Raw genomic sequence first — 13583 nt, 5'->3', positions numbered from 1 at the left:
TACATCTCAAAAGCCTCAACACAAATGAGGAAAGCCTACCCAGCTGCAAACATGGAAGGCACAGCTATACCTAAGGGAAGAAAAAAAAAAAATAAAACCAAATTTTTCGGCTCCTAGACCAAGTTTATTTCACTCTAGCATTCAAAGAAATGGGATCTACAAAAATCTAGACACAAAGGCCTTTTTTCACTTCTTTACAAACTACTCTGTCAGTTATCAATGAAAGGAATTTTTACATGCCTTGCTTTTTATTCCAAATAAAAGAGTCCCGACTTCCAAGAGGGTGAAACAACTGTTAGGGATACATAGAAACACAAATGCAATAAACATAACCAACACTGTTGGAGGAGAGGGGCAGAGGAAAAAAACCCAAGAGAAGGAAACTTTTCTCTAGCAACTACCTCCATCTTATAGATGTCAATAGTTGAATGAAAATAGGCTGCTTACTTCATTTATCAATGAAAACGTTTACTCCTAAAAAGCTCTGACCTTCTGGTAGAAATGCTGTTAAGATTATTCCTTAGCTATCACTGTACTGTCTTAAGTCATAGCCTCCCTTTTTCAAAGTATCTCAGGATTTTGTAAACAAAAATATGGCCAAAATGCAATACAAGGAGATTGAAATTTGGAAAGCCAGGATGGAGAGCCTGAGTTGCAATAGCTGTGAGATCTTGATTTCTATTTAACCTCTTTTTCATCCAGAAAGATTACAAACAAAATACTTTCTGGTATTAAGTTTTTCTTAAGTCTATTAAATCTTCCTGCGTCGTGAATTGTCCATTATATTACTTCTGTTATAAAAAATTTCCCATTTGATTAAAAAAAAAGGCACAAAACAGTAAAAAGGAACCACCAAATGAAAAAACCATGAACTCTAATCTGGATCTGCCACTTATTTGCTGTTGATCTTAGACAGGTTTGAAAAAATTTTTTTAATCAAACGGTAAAAATGCCTCCATTTCGTATCTCCCATAGTTATGTGTATTCTGCAATATTTTCAACATTTTTTAATAAAGGCTTAAACACTTCTGTATTTTTAGATGAATAACTTTACACAAAAAGCTTAAAAGGTGTGGCAGAAATAGGACAAAAATCAAATGTGATGGAAGAGTCAACATTATTATAAACTTCATATCCTAATAAGGAACTAAGGAATCCAAAACATTTTCATGATACTATAAAAGTTATTTATTCACTATACACAGAACATGTCCCCTATAAAATGTACATGTAAATCACTAAAAAGTATAATCTGGTGAACATTTTCTCAATTACAGAACATACTAAATCAGTTGGGATAACAGCTCTCTGTCTGCCTCAAAATAATCTAATTATAGCACCCAGAGTCTCCTTTATATCTAATGCAAAGTTAAATACTTATTTTGGGGATTATTTCCTAATATGTGTTTGAGGAGGCAGAGTTAACAATTTAATATAACTCTAGTATATTACAGTCACTGCACAATAAATCAGTTTATTACAGATTAAAACATTTTTTCATTATTTGTATTAATGGGATGCAAACAGAAATACTGGATACTTTTAAATGGCAGATAATCACAAAATTATCTTTGATAGTATTCTGGGTTTTATAATTACATTAAGATATGAATGGTGTAAAACAGTTACGAATACACCTCAAAACAATGAGGCCATACTGTAATGATTCACTAGATTGTGCTCAGTAGACATTTATTAAATAAGTGAATTTTCTCCCCAATTACCCAGTACAATTTTTGCCCACAGTAAGGGCTCAGTAAATAAATGTTTGCTGAATATACTGACTTAGGACAGAGGTGAGACAAGATGGACCCTCTTAGCTAGATGTCAAGTATTATAATTGGAATTTACCTGGGAAAGAGAACATAAGGAAGATGTAAACTGCACATGGCATACAAGTAAATAAACTCAGATGCCAACAAAGCAAATCATTAAGCAGAAAAACACTGGCACTGGAATAAACAAAGGCAAGATTTGCCAATAGCAAAAATGGAACTGATTTTAAGAGATAACCAAGAAAAAGTCTATATTGGACCATACCTTTTCTCACCCAATTCAGTTTGAGACAGACCAATAGAGGCACTGTAAGAGACTATGGCTGTCTTCCTTGATATTCAGACATCCTAGTTTCCATTCATTTATTATGGACCTGTTACCCATGAATCAATATAAACCTATTCAGATTTAGGGATTAGTTTCCACAAGTACAAAGTTGAATTTCCTTTTATTTGTCCTAAAATGCTTACTTTCAAACTTGAAGGGACTTCAATTATTCCATGTAGTTTCGATAACATTCTTTTATCTTTTCAGACCAGAGTCAAAATATTCGTACAGTATTCATACTGCAGCACCTTCCACCCACCCTTTGGTCGCTTGAACTGCCCTTCTTTGGTTCTTTTTCCGCTTTCTCAGATCTTTCTTGAAGTGTAGTAAGCAGAACTGTACTGGGTATTCCAGCTGCAGTTTGGTCTTAAATAAAAGAAGGATGTTTGTCAGTTTGGTTTTCTTTATTCTTCTCTGTGGTATACAGGATTTTGTTAGTTGAACTGGATGTAGCAGCTTACTGGGCCAAATTTTCAAGAAAATAGTACAATAGTTCCCAGGTCTTTTCCCTGGGTTGTAAACTTAACAGCTCATACTCTATGTAGCACCTTTCCTTTCTCACTGAAGCATTATCTGTCATTTTTCTTCTTGCTTACTTGGCTTCAAAACAAAACAAAACAAAATGCAGAGATCTTAAGTAAAAAGAGAGGTGAAGTGTCAGTCCTCACTTGAGTCTTCAAATGATCTACTCTAATATTGCCAACAGTGCCAGACACACAGTAGATACTCCCTAATTGTGAACTATGCAGCCCAAAATTAAAGCACTGTGTAAGGATCCTCATCAAGTATGAGTAGGATCCTAACTATCACGGGTTCAACTATAATTTAGTTCTTTTGAAGCTGTTAGGTATGTCACTTTAGAAGTAACCTATAAAGTTCTCAAGGAATAGGGTGAGTCATATTAAGTGACATAAATAAAAATGAAATCATCAGGCCTTCTGTTTCTACACAAAGACTGAGAACAATTTCAATGGGCTATCTCCTCAATCTACTTTCCTCAAATTATAGTCCATTAAAGGAAAAAAATCAATAAGGACCAGGCCTGGGCTCAAATCTTAGATCTGCCTTTTATAGCCTTTTCTTTGTATCTCCATTTCCTTATCTGTGATATGGGGTAAACCAAAGTATCTTTCTCCTAGGGTTTTGTGAAAAGTAAATGAGTTAACACATCAAGTTTTAGGACTGTGTCTGGCACATCATAAATACTCAGGAAGTATTAGCTATAATCGTTGCCATTATAAAGTAGCTAGAACGCAAACCATAAAATACCTAAACCAGTTCCCCAAAGTGGTTATCACTTAATATATTATATTAACTGCTCACTGACATTCAATGAAAAAGTATTTTAAATCAAGCCATAAATATAAGGCCCAATGCATCTTGTTTAGGACAGGAAGAGCAGAATTATTGGTCCATCCAATAATGAAAATATAAATTTACAATTAGCTGACTCAAATTTCATTTTAATACTTACTTAATACTACCAATAATCTCTATGTTATTTAACCCAAGGGGCTTAATAAGCAATCATGAAACAAATTTGACATTACATAAGGAATTTTTAAGTAGTATATAAAAGATGTACCTTTCTGGCAAGTTCTATCACCTCCAAAGAAAAATTAGTTGTGCCTAGTGCAACACTCATTAAAAATATTCCTAAATCTACAAAGAATTGTTTCCATTGTTATTTTAGAATCTCATTCAAAACTATAATAATTCCAGTTAATCATTATTTCCTTCATTTTGTTTTTATTATAGCATGTTTGCTTAATTTACAGCAAGCAGAAAATAAGCTGGGTCTTGTTTTGATCCAAACATTGATGTTTTAAAGGTTGTACACAATATTTGTTAAAAAGAACATATAAAAATACCTTTTTAGAAGCTTCTATAAGAAAGAAAATACAAAGTTTAACCCCACAACTTTCCTCTTTGCTAGAACTGCAAACTACTGCTACAGTTTTAAATAGACTTTTTGTTGTTTAAACTATACATCCAGGAAAATCTAAAAAATTAAAGAAACGTGCATATAAATGATTGCATAGCAGAACATGAACATTAACTGCAAACAGTAAAGAAATGAAAGTTAGAAATACTATCAAATATACAAAGGTTCTAGAATCAATCCTTTAAACACATTCCACAAACAGTATTTAAAAACCATCTTTTGTTCTTTACAGGCAAGGCCTACTAAAACCAAAATTGAAAAAAAGTAATCCTCTAAAAGGAATCGTTTCCCCACAATATTTCTTACTTATACCTGCAAGCAAGCAATCTAAAAATTTTAAAGATGCTAGCTTTTATTCTGAAATGAGATTGGACATTTCCCTTTTATTGCTCCCCCCAAACGATCTCTCAGAGAAATGCTAGAAATTATAAATGGTTAGGGTCTTGTTTTCTTTTTTAGTCAGGTACTGCCAGGTACTATACATTGATAATCAAACTCAGAGATGTGACTCTTAATTAATTCTTTTTCCAAAATATTTTAAATTTCATGGCACCACAGAATCACCTAGAATTGGGAGTGTTCTCTTTCAACGTGCCTCACATGAAATAAGCTGAGGTGTGAAGAACAAGCCTCCTTCATAAAGTGGTAGGCAAATTTTGATACAAATGCACAGACCGAGTGCTACAAGCATCAAAATTCAGTTCTTTTACACTATGCATATGCATAAACAAAACCTACTTTGAAACAATTTACTTGCTGCTTTTTAACAGCAGTAAGAAAACTAAGCAATATGACCAACAATGCTCCTTAAAGTTGAGAGTAACTACATGAGAGCATTTTTCCCCCCTTAAAATTATTTCTGCCATCATTGACCTGCTCAAATTTTAAGGTGAGTTCTTCTGATGTTTATATGTTCCAAATCTTCAAAGAAACCAGAAAAAAGCAGTGAAGGCTCCATGTTTCAGTCAAAAACTCAATCTTCCCCCAAATCCCACTTAACCCAGTTGGCATCATTCCCCAAGACAGTGGGGTTAACAAAAGAACTATTCCACACTCTGTTATAAATTAACTATTATCACGGGCCTAGACATCTTAACAAGACAAAAAGGTCCACCCTGAACCTAAATGTGTCTGATCAGTCAGTGTTGTACTGTGGCTACAACTTCACTTTTGTATCATTCTATCTTATTAGCAAGCTACATTTCTAGGTTAACAGTTCTACCAAATATGGATATGAAAGTTTATTTTTAATAAGACAATGTTGCAAATTATGGTCAACCAACATCTTTTCACCAATACTTCAAGCATAAAAAATGAGAATCTTTACAAAAATATACAGAGACACCACAAATTGGTAGCTGCCCATAACATTAAACAAACTGGACTCTTAAGAGTGGCTTCTCAACAGCATATCATTTTAATTATAACCATTTGCCTGGTACAGGGAAAACTGACAAGTGTTTTTTAAGCATCATTGCAACATTGTATTCCTGATAATTTAAGTAAACCAAACTATGAGTAAATGAATGATACATGCCTAAAAATATCAAGGTTTATACTATCAGTGGCCACTGGACTTAGGACTAGTCCAAGACCTTGATCTAGATTTTGACCTAGACCTAGATTGTGATCTTGACTGAGATTTGGATCTAGGTGGTTCTTTTTTCCTTGATTCCTTTTCATATCTTGAGCCAGACTTATAATGTGTTTTGGAATCTGTTTTAGAGGTGCCTCTAGTTTTGGTGTGAGATGCAGACCTAGAACGTGATTTAGCCTTCATTTCTTTCTTGGGCTGGGACTTGGACCGTGATCTTGAATTGGATTTAGATCTTGAAAAAGATCGATTTCGGTGTTTGAATCTTTCAAAACAGAGGAGAGATACAATTAGAGTAAAAATTAAGATTCTATATTAATCAAATTTGTTATTTTTAGAGCAAAAGTTCACTCTGAAATTGAAAAACGTATAAGTCTTTTTCAAAGCAAAGTTATTTACCTATCATTGTCGGAATGGCTTCTGCTACGCCGTGGTCTTCCAGCCGGTCTACTGCTAAAAAGTACATCAGAAAGAGCAAACAGTGACAAATGTCTATTTACAGTCTTCTAAAGTTTCTAATTAAAAAAAGTGAGCCATAATGCTTTTTAAATGAAGCACTAAAATATTTTTAGTTTCAATGAAGCATACAATGTATGTAATTAAAGTGTACAAAAAGATAAATTAAAAGCTAACAAACATAAATCTTTTCTGACAGATGACTGTACTACACATCACACTTACTTTCTAGGACTATAAGATCTTCTATAGTTGTAATCAAAGGACCGGCTTCTTGATCTTCTTCTTTCATAACTCCGGCTTCTAGAACGTCTGTATCTGTCATAATCATCATAGCGTGAAGAGCTGTATACATTCCTCCCTTCCTTGGCTTTCATTTGATTTGGAGCTAATGAAATACACAGAACAGAAATATTTAAAAACATCAAAACCCATTATTTTAAGTCTTCAAATTATAGGAAAAATTTCTGTATTCTTTCCCCTTATATCCCCAAACTGTGTCAAGGTTAATTGTCACTATTAATCTTGGAAAAGGTATTTGTTTTTGAGGATGTCTACCAGAATACCATTTTATGTTAAAAATGATACTCTCAATTATCTTCCCAAATATTTTTTTCAGAGACCTTTTCACCCTCTAGCTTGCTGTCCAAAAATAAGCCAACTACTTCAACATTAAGAAAATTTACCACATTAAGATTTCCAAATTAAAATATGAATGAACCATATGCTAATTTGGAATTACTCTGCTTGGTTTTCATTTACTAGGAACACAATTAACAATGACAAAACACTTAACTGGTAGCCTACGAACAATGTTTTAGTATCAAAATGCAGTGATAGATGGTTATATACGGGTCTGAGAGAGCACAACAGAAGTGGAAAAGAGCACTTATTGGATGCCTTAGACATACCAGCATCTCTGGACAGTCCTCAATTCCTGTTATCTCATTCGATTCTATGAAGCAGATACTGGAAGTGTACGTGTTTATATAAAGACCACAGCAAATATCCAAGAACCCATCACCCAACCCAAGAACCAGAGAATTACTGGTAGCTAGTGTCTACCTCTATGCTCCTCCTCTCTTCAGCAGCTATTTTCACCTTTTAGTATCTTGCCCAAGGTAACAAAATGGTTGAGCCCAAATTCAAACCCAGGTCTACCTGACTCCAAAGCTTGTACTCCTGCCTCATTAGCGGCTAACACCTGGTGCTTGCCTGCATAATAAAAACCACAGACTAATATAAAACTGATTCTAGGTTTCACCTATAATCCTTCTCAGTTTAATTCTATCTGTTCATTTCCACAGCCAAGCACCCAAATACCCAATTATATCTTGAAGATCTATGAAGAGAAATGGCTGAAAAGACCCAATACTTTCCAAATTATTTCCCTTTTAATTCCACCCTCAGTATATTAAACATGCCACAGCAGACAGTATCGATCCACTTTCTTAAAAAGTCCAACACATTTCAGGCATTCTAATCTTCACATTCTACGTTTTTGCAAAGCATGTGAGATACTCTATCTTTTCAAAAACTCTTTTTAGATTTTGAACAGATAGACAAATTGCAAATACTTCCAAAAAGAGGTATGAAAGCACTGTTTAAAAATGACGTATTATACATACATATATATACTAAGCATAAGGGTACTTACTCTTTCGATCCCCCTGTGCAAACTGTATTTCAATTTGGCGTCCACAAATCCACTTTCTGTCCAAATTATGTAAAGCGTCTTCGGCATCACGGACATCCTCAAATGTGCTAAATGTTAAGGGGCTTGGGAAGTTTTGCATACTTTGATAATGAATGAACGTTCAGTTGGAAGTCTGGAACAATTCACAATCTCTCAGTATTATTCTAGAAAATCATCCAGACCTCACTTACTTAGGTTGGTTGATTCAGCTATAGACACTTCACAGCATTAAATCACTTGTGATTTCCTCAGCATACATTTGAAAACACATGTGATTACATATTATAAAGTTATTAAAATAAGATGTTATAGCTGAACTACCAAGTAATCCTATCAAAAATTTTTCCTGAGTTTGAAGTTTTACAAAACAAAGAAAAACAAATGTCAGTTCTATGTTGTATACTAAAACAAAAATTTCTTAAAACCAAAACTGTTTTTCATATTTTTGTTTCAAAGGAAAAAAAGAAAATGCCAATAGTTCTTGTGTAAGCAAGCAGAATATACCTTACCTTACAAGAGATAAAGCATTAACTTCAAATTTATTTTGCTGTTTTTTTCCGATATACCTAACACTTTTATTTCATGTAGTTGTCTTCCTTTTACCATACAGGGAAGACTGGTATGCTACCCACTTGAGGATATCAAGACAGAATCAAGCAATAAATACTGAAGATATCACTATACCAAAAGCGTATTACACCCATGCACAGACTATAAAAGCATGCGGTCAAAAAATAACAGACCATTTCTAAATATTCCTGGACTGGAAAGCCCTAACCTAATACTAAACATTCAGCTCCCTGCAAAGAAGTGGGTCTGGGACTGGTTTTTCAACTTGAGAATTTCAAGATAACATTTATAAACCTGACACAGAAACTGCTGGTATTGGTTTTTGATTGGAGAGGCTGTTGCCTTGCCTGCCCTCTTCTCTCATGGTCAGCATAATACTATGAGAACTCTTGCTTTACAAAGTTACTCTGCCCAAATTTAGCTCCTTTCCTAAACCCACCATTCTGATGGAAGCCAAGCAAATATTCAGAGCAGTGTTTGATATAAAAGCTTTGGAAAGGGAACTGGGTTAAGTTTGGGTGTAGATTTTCATTCTATCCTAAAAATCACTCTTCTAACTTGCCCATTTATATTTCTCAAATTTGAGAGACAAGAGTGCCGATCTTGAGCTGATTAAACAACACCCCTGAAGAGAGACACTCCCTTTAAGACTGATACTACCGTTTATTCCAGATATTAAAAACTCTGCCTCACCAGATTTCCTATTTTTTGTTTTGAAAGGAATTACGGACCATAGCAAGTTCCTAGCTCTCTCTTCCTGAACCAATTATGTGTATGTTAATGAAAGACAGGTTTCCCCAAGTCCTAAATCATGGGGCTTTCAACATGAAAAGGCAAAGGTTGATAGGGAGTTTAGAACCTTGAGTGCTATAAACTCAACACCCCTCAAGGTTAATGTAGTTGGGCTCTAAAATATTAAAAAAAAAGTTCACTTAATGGGTATACTACTTACTATGCCAAGAGGCAAAATATAATTTACTTTTTAGAGGATTAAAACTAGAAGGTATAAAAATTGAGATTAACTCATTCTCTGGATCTACCTTCAAAAACAGAATCCTGGGCTGGATGAACCATGGCAAAGTTCTATACATGTTAAGAGAAGGCTAATTGGGAACAGGGTCAAATATCACTCAGATGCTAGTTATGGAGAAATTCATAATCGGGATCTCTGCAAAATCCTGAGACCTACTTCCTTTTAACTATTTTAAGACCATAGAAAGACTATATATATAAGAAGTATATGATCTCCTTTAGATGACGACTCTCTTCTGGCCCAACTATCACATACTCCTGAGTCAAACTACTGTTGATCTTGATTCCCAGGCCACCCCAAACCAGTAAAATCAGGTCAACATTGTAAGCCGGAAAGCATCGCCTTTTTTTTTTTTTTTTAACCAAGCCATCTATTGCTCTTATTCTGTTACAGAGCTTTGCAACCAATTCCCCCAACTGTCCTTGATCACTAGCTTTGCTGAAGTAGCAGCTTGCAACATTTCCCCTAAGTCTCACTAGGACCCCTGCTAAGTTTCAAGAGACCCACTGAATTTAAGCAGTAACAATTTTTCCTAGGGCGACGCCAACAGCCCAAACCTTTGCTGTCTCACTGAAGTAGTAATGTCACCTAAAACTCTGGGTCAGGAAATGACTTCCCGTAGATCTTGACTGGGTACCCATACAAGGGATAAGGCCTTCTGCAATCTACTCAGGGCTAACTAATGGTATGTGCTAAAGCAGTGCAGGACCAGCAGGCTTCACAAAGCTAAGTTTAGAAGTCTGGAGTTATGTGTGTGGCCACCCCCCACAGCCACTTTAAAATCTATAAACAGGTAGTATCTCCAGTGGATTTGACCTTACAAGACCACCAGAGTTGTTTCTAAGTAGTTCTCAGTGCTAGCACCTGTCCCCCCTTTAAGCACGGCTCTGTGGAGTCAGCTTGACCCCAGAACCTCATGCTACTCCAAAGAGCACTGCCTACTACCTATGGGATCTGACCATCTGGTCCAAAACAGAAATATGCTGAGTTTAAATTTAACAACATTATAATCCTGGTACACTTTAACTTGACAAGCTAAGAGAGAGTGCATTTATACAAGACCACAATCACAACATCAAAGGCCCACATAAATTAAGTTACAGGTTTTGTCACTAGACCAAACCAGAATAGTTTTGAAAATTAACTGCTTACAAAACATTAAAAAAAAAAAAAAAAAAGGAAAATAGTTATTCTGTAGGATACATCAGGTATGACTCCTTTAATCTTGGCCATCATTCAACTTCATCTTGACCTTTAACTCTTTAAGTGCTTGTCAGAAGGACTTGTCATGAGATGCTTGGCCAAATATGACAGATGGCTTTATCTTTAACTTTGAAAAACAACCTTTTCCCCCTTTTGTAGATAAAGCGAGGCTTTGTCTCCCATTAGGCTTGTCCTTCTTCCAGCTTTTCTTTATTTTTTCTTTTCCCAAACTCTCCCTTCTCTTCAAGCCTGATCCTTAAGAGGTCTTTGGCTTGTCTACTTGCCTTAAGTGTTGAACTCTACTCTAAAGGTTCTTTCATGCTTTCTCTCTGGGGTCGCCATAACTGTACAGCTTTACATTCTCTGAGGTAACAACAGAGGACAGCAAATTAGGGGACAATATTAAAGAAGTTTACCTCATTGTTATACAATTTGTTTTTGATCAAGTGATTCAAATTAACAGACAATACCAAACTTTAATTGCTAAGCACAAGAACATATTAACTTTTAATTTGACTTACATTAAGTGGTAGCAACCAGAGTGTATTCAAATTTAAATCACATTTTATAATCATTGATTTGAGTTTCAGCAGCATGAATGGGAATTTAAATATTTTACTATTTTTGGATTAACTTTAAGAAATAGTTAAGAGCAATGTGTGAGTCAGAATTAATTTTCAAAAATTTGAAGACATTAAACATTTATTAGAGGACAAAAGTAAACTACTTTTTAGATGTTACCTCTTACATAAACTTGAATTTCAAACTTCAACACCCCTCACTAATCAGCCATCTGAAGAAAGGATATTGAACATAAGCAAATCCTCTTGGACGGCGCGTGTAGAAATCAAGTGGAACATACACATCAACTATGGGACCATAACGACCAAATTCTCTTCGTAAATCTTCGGACCTAAAACATCATAAAAAGACCCCCAATTTTTATGTTCACTTCTTTCAAAATAATTTCTTTGTAAGAAATAGGTATCTTTCTGTAATCTATCAATTAATGAAAGGGACTGTGTATCCCCGGGTGACCTGAAACAGACAAGCTTTCTAAATCTCAACATCAAGAGCCAACTGTAAGAACATACGAAAAATGTGCCGGCAATCTATCTTTTTGAAAAAGGAACGCTAAGATCCAAGATTTTTGGAAGATAATGCAGTTTGTAATAAAAATTATTACTATTTTACATTAACAACAGGAAAAGACATCTAAGGAAACTTGGTCATAAATTTATCTATTGCTTCTAACCACACCTTTAATTTTTCATAAAAGGCATGGTATCATTAGGTTCCATATAATAAGTATTACTAATGTTTTGCTTTTATAGTATCAAACCAAGATTAGTACTCTGAAAAATACCTAGCACTTTCATCCTAAAATTTTAGCGACAGTGTTAAGACACTTAGTAGGAGGTAAAGGTTTGAAAAATAGAAGTCACAAATATATGTAACTCCTTAAATAATAAAAAGTCAAAATGACAAGGGAAAAATTTTCTAGATGTTTACTTTCCTACTTATAGTTAGGACGGAAAAGTGTAAATAACACAAGGCTACAAAAATAAACTTCACTTTTGGGGGGTTAAAGTGATTGTGAAACGTAACGTCTCTCCCTAGTGATACCATCTCTTCCAAAAAATTCTGACGGCAACTACAAGCAATTAAGGCAATTGGTGAGAACAAAGGCAAGGTCTGGATTAATCAATTTAGCCTATCAACATCCAAATGGTAGAGAATTCCTAAACCTCACTTCTGAAAGGGTGACCAGTTATTTCCGGGAAATGGGAAGAACTAGTTCGCACCGTCTAACTGGAATAATTTTATCTTTCAATTTTCGACATTCCCTCTCTCCAAACATCTCCAACATTTTTTTTTAAAGATTTTTAAAATTATTTATTTGAGACACAGCGAAAGCGGGAACACAAATAGGGGGAATGGGAGAGGGAGAAGCAGGCCTCCCGCTGAGGAGGGAGCCCGATGCGGGGCTCGATCGCAAGACGCTGGGATCATGACCTGAGCCGAAGGCAGACGCTTAACGACTGAGCCACCCAGGCGCCCCAAACATCTCCAACATTTTAAAAATCAGAACTATAACACGACAAAAAAGGGTTGCGAATGTTTTGCCATACACGCCCCTCCCCCGATCCCGTTATTTCCCTGCAATTTAACTACCAAAATCAAAAAAAATCTCGGGGCCAAGGGGGCGTGTACCCCAAAGAACGTGAACTTCAAATCAATGGGGAGCGGATGTTCGGCCGCGGCGGGGGTTGGACTTGCCGAGAGGAAGCGGGGAGGAAGGGGCTCCGAAGTGCGGAGGGGGAGGGGGGCCGAAACCCCGCCACGCGGCCCGCGTTCCCCGCGGCGGCCTGCGAGAACCAGGGGAGCCGCCCTCGCTCCCACGCGGCGGTTGAGCCGGCGGCGCGGCCTAGCTGGGGCCCGAAAGCCCGCGCGGGACCCGCCATCTTCGCCTTCCCCTCCCCCGGCCCAGCGCGCCGCCGCCGCCGCCGCACGGGTCCTCCCCAAGCGCCTGCGGCCTCCCCGGGCAGACCTGGAGTCCCTCCTCTGTACACACCTGGTGTCGTCGGCCACGTTCCTTACGAACAGAGACGTGTTGGGGGGGCGCAGGTATCGGGACATGACGGCAACGTGAGTCTCGGCAGAGATACTAACGGGCTCAGTAAACCGTCCGCGGATCCGGTGGCGGAGCCTCAGACACTCAGCCAGACGGCTCCGCTACGAAACCGCCTCTTCTCGCGAGACTTCACTCCCGCCTCCACCCCCTCCTACCTGGGCTCAACGCCGGGACCGGCAACGGTTCTTTCCCGCGAGATCACCGGGCGTGCGCCTGCGCAGGCGGGCGGCTGGGCTACGTGCCGCAGCCTCGGTCTCATTCATTGGCTTCTTGCGCGGCCTCTTCCCCCTCCCCCAAGCCCGCTCTTTCTTTCTTTAGTGCTTTATTTTCCCGCCCTTTTGTGCCTTG

The 13583-nt window shown here is 37.1% G+C and overlaps 1 protein-coding gene across 12 annotated transcripts; it reads right to left on the bottom strand.

The window, feature by feature from the left end:
- Positions 1-1164: 1164 nt before the first annotated feature.
- SRSF10 (serine and arginine rich splicing factor 10) lies at positions 1165-13363 on the bottom strand. Of its 12 annotated transcripts, XM_025856264.2 has the most exons (7): positions 13176-13363; positions 11409-11513; positions 7756-7859; positions 6324-6486; positions 6042-6095; positions 5806-5907; positions 1165-2469 (listed from the first exon to the last, which is right to left on the bottom strand). In XM_025856264.2, exons 1-7 carry the CDS (start codon positions 13238-13240, stop codon positions 2409-2411), a joined length of 654 nt encoding a protein of 217 aa, XP_025712049.1. In that variant the 5' UTR covers positions 13241-13363; the 3' UTR covers positions 1165-2408. The 12 variants fall into 12 exon arrangements, with proteins under 12 accessions (XP_025712049.1, XP_025712042.1, XP_025712046.1 ...); XM_025856257.2 differs by having other exon boundaries at positions 1165-5907; XM_025856261.2 differs by lacking the exon at positions 5806-5907 and having other exon boundaries at positions 1165-2703.
- Positions 13364-13583: the final 220 nt, after the last annotated feature.

The sequence above is a fragment of the Callorhinus ursinus genome, unplaced genomic scaffold, assembly GCF_003265705.2.
Source record: "Callorhinus ursinus isolate GAN/ISIS: 27379988/994484 unplaced genomic scaffold, GSC_fseal_2.0 scaffold18, whole genome shotgun sequence".
NCBI lineage: Eukaryota > Metazoa > Chordata > Mammalia > Carnivora > Otariidae > Callorhinus > Callorhinus ursinus.
The sequence above is the reverse complement of the archived record's forward strand: the minus strand, read 5'-3'. Positions and strand labels throughout refer to the sequence as shown.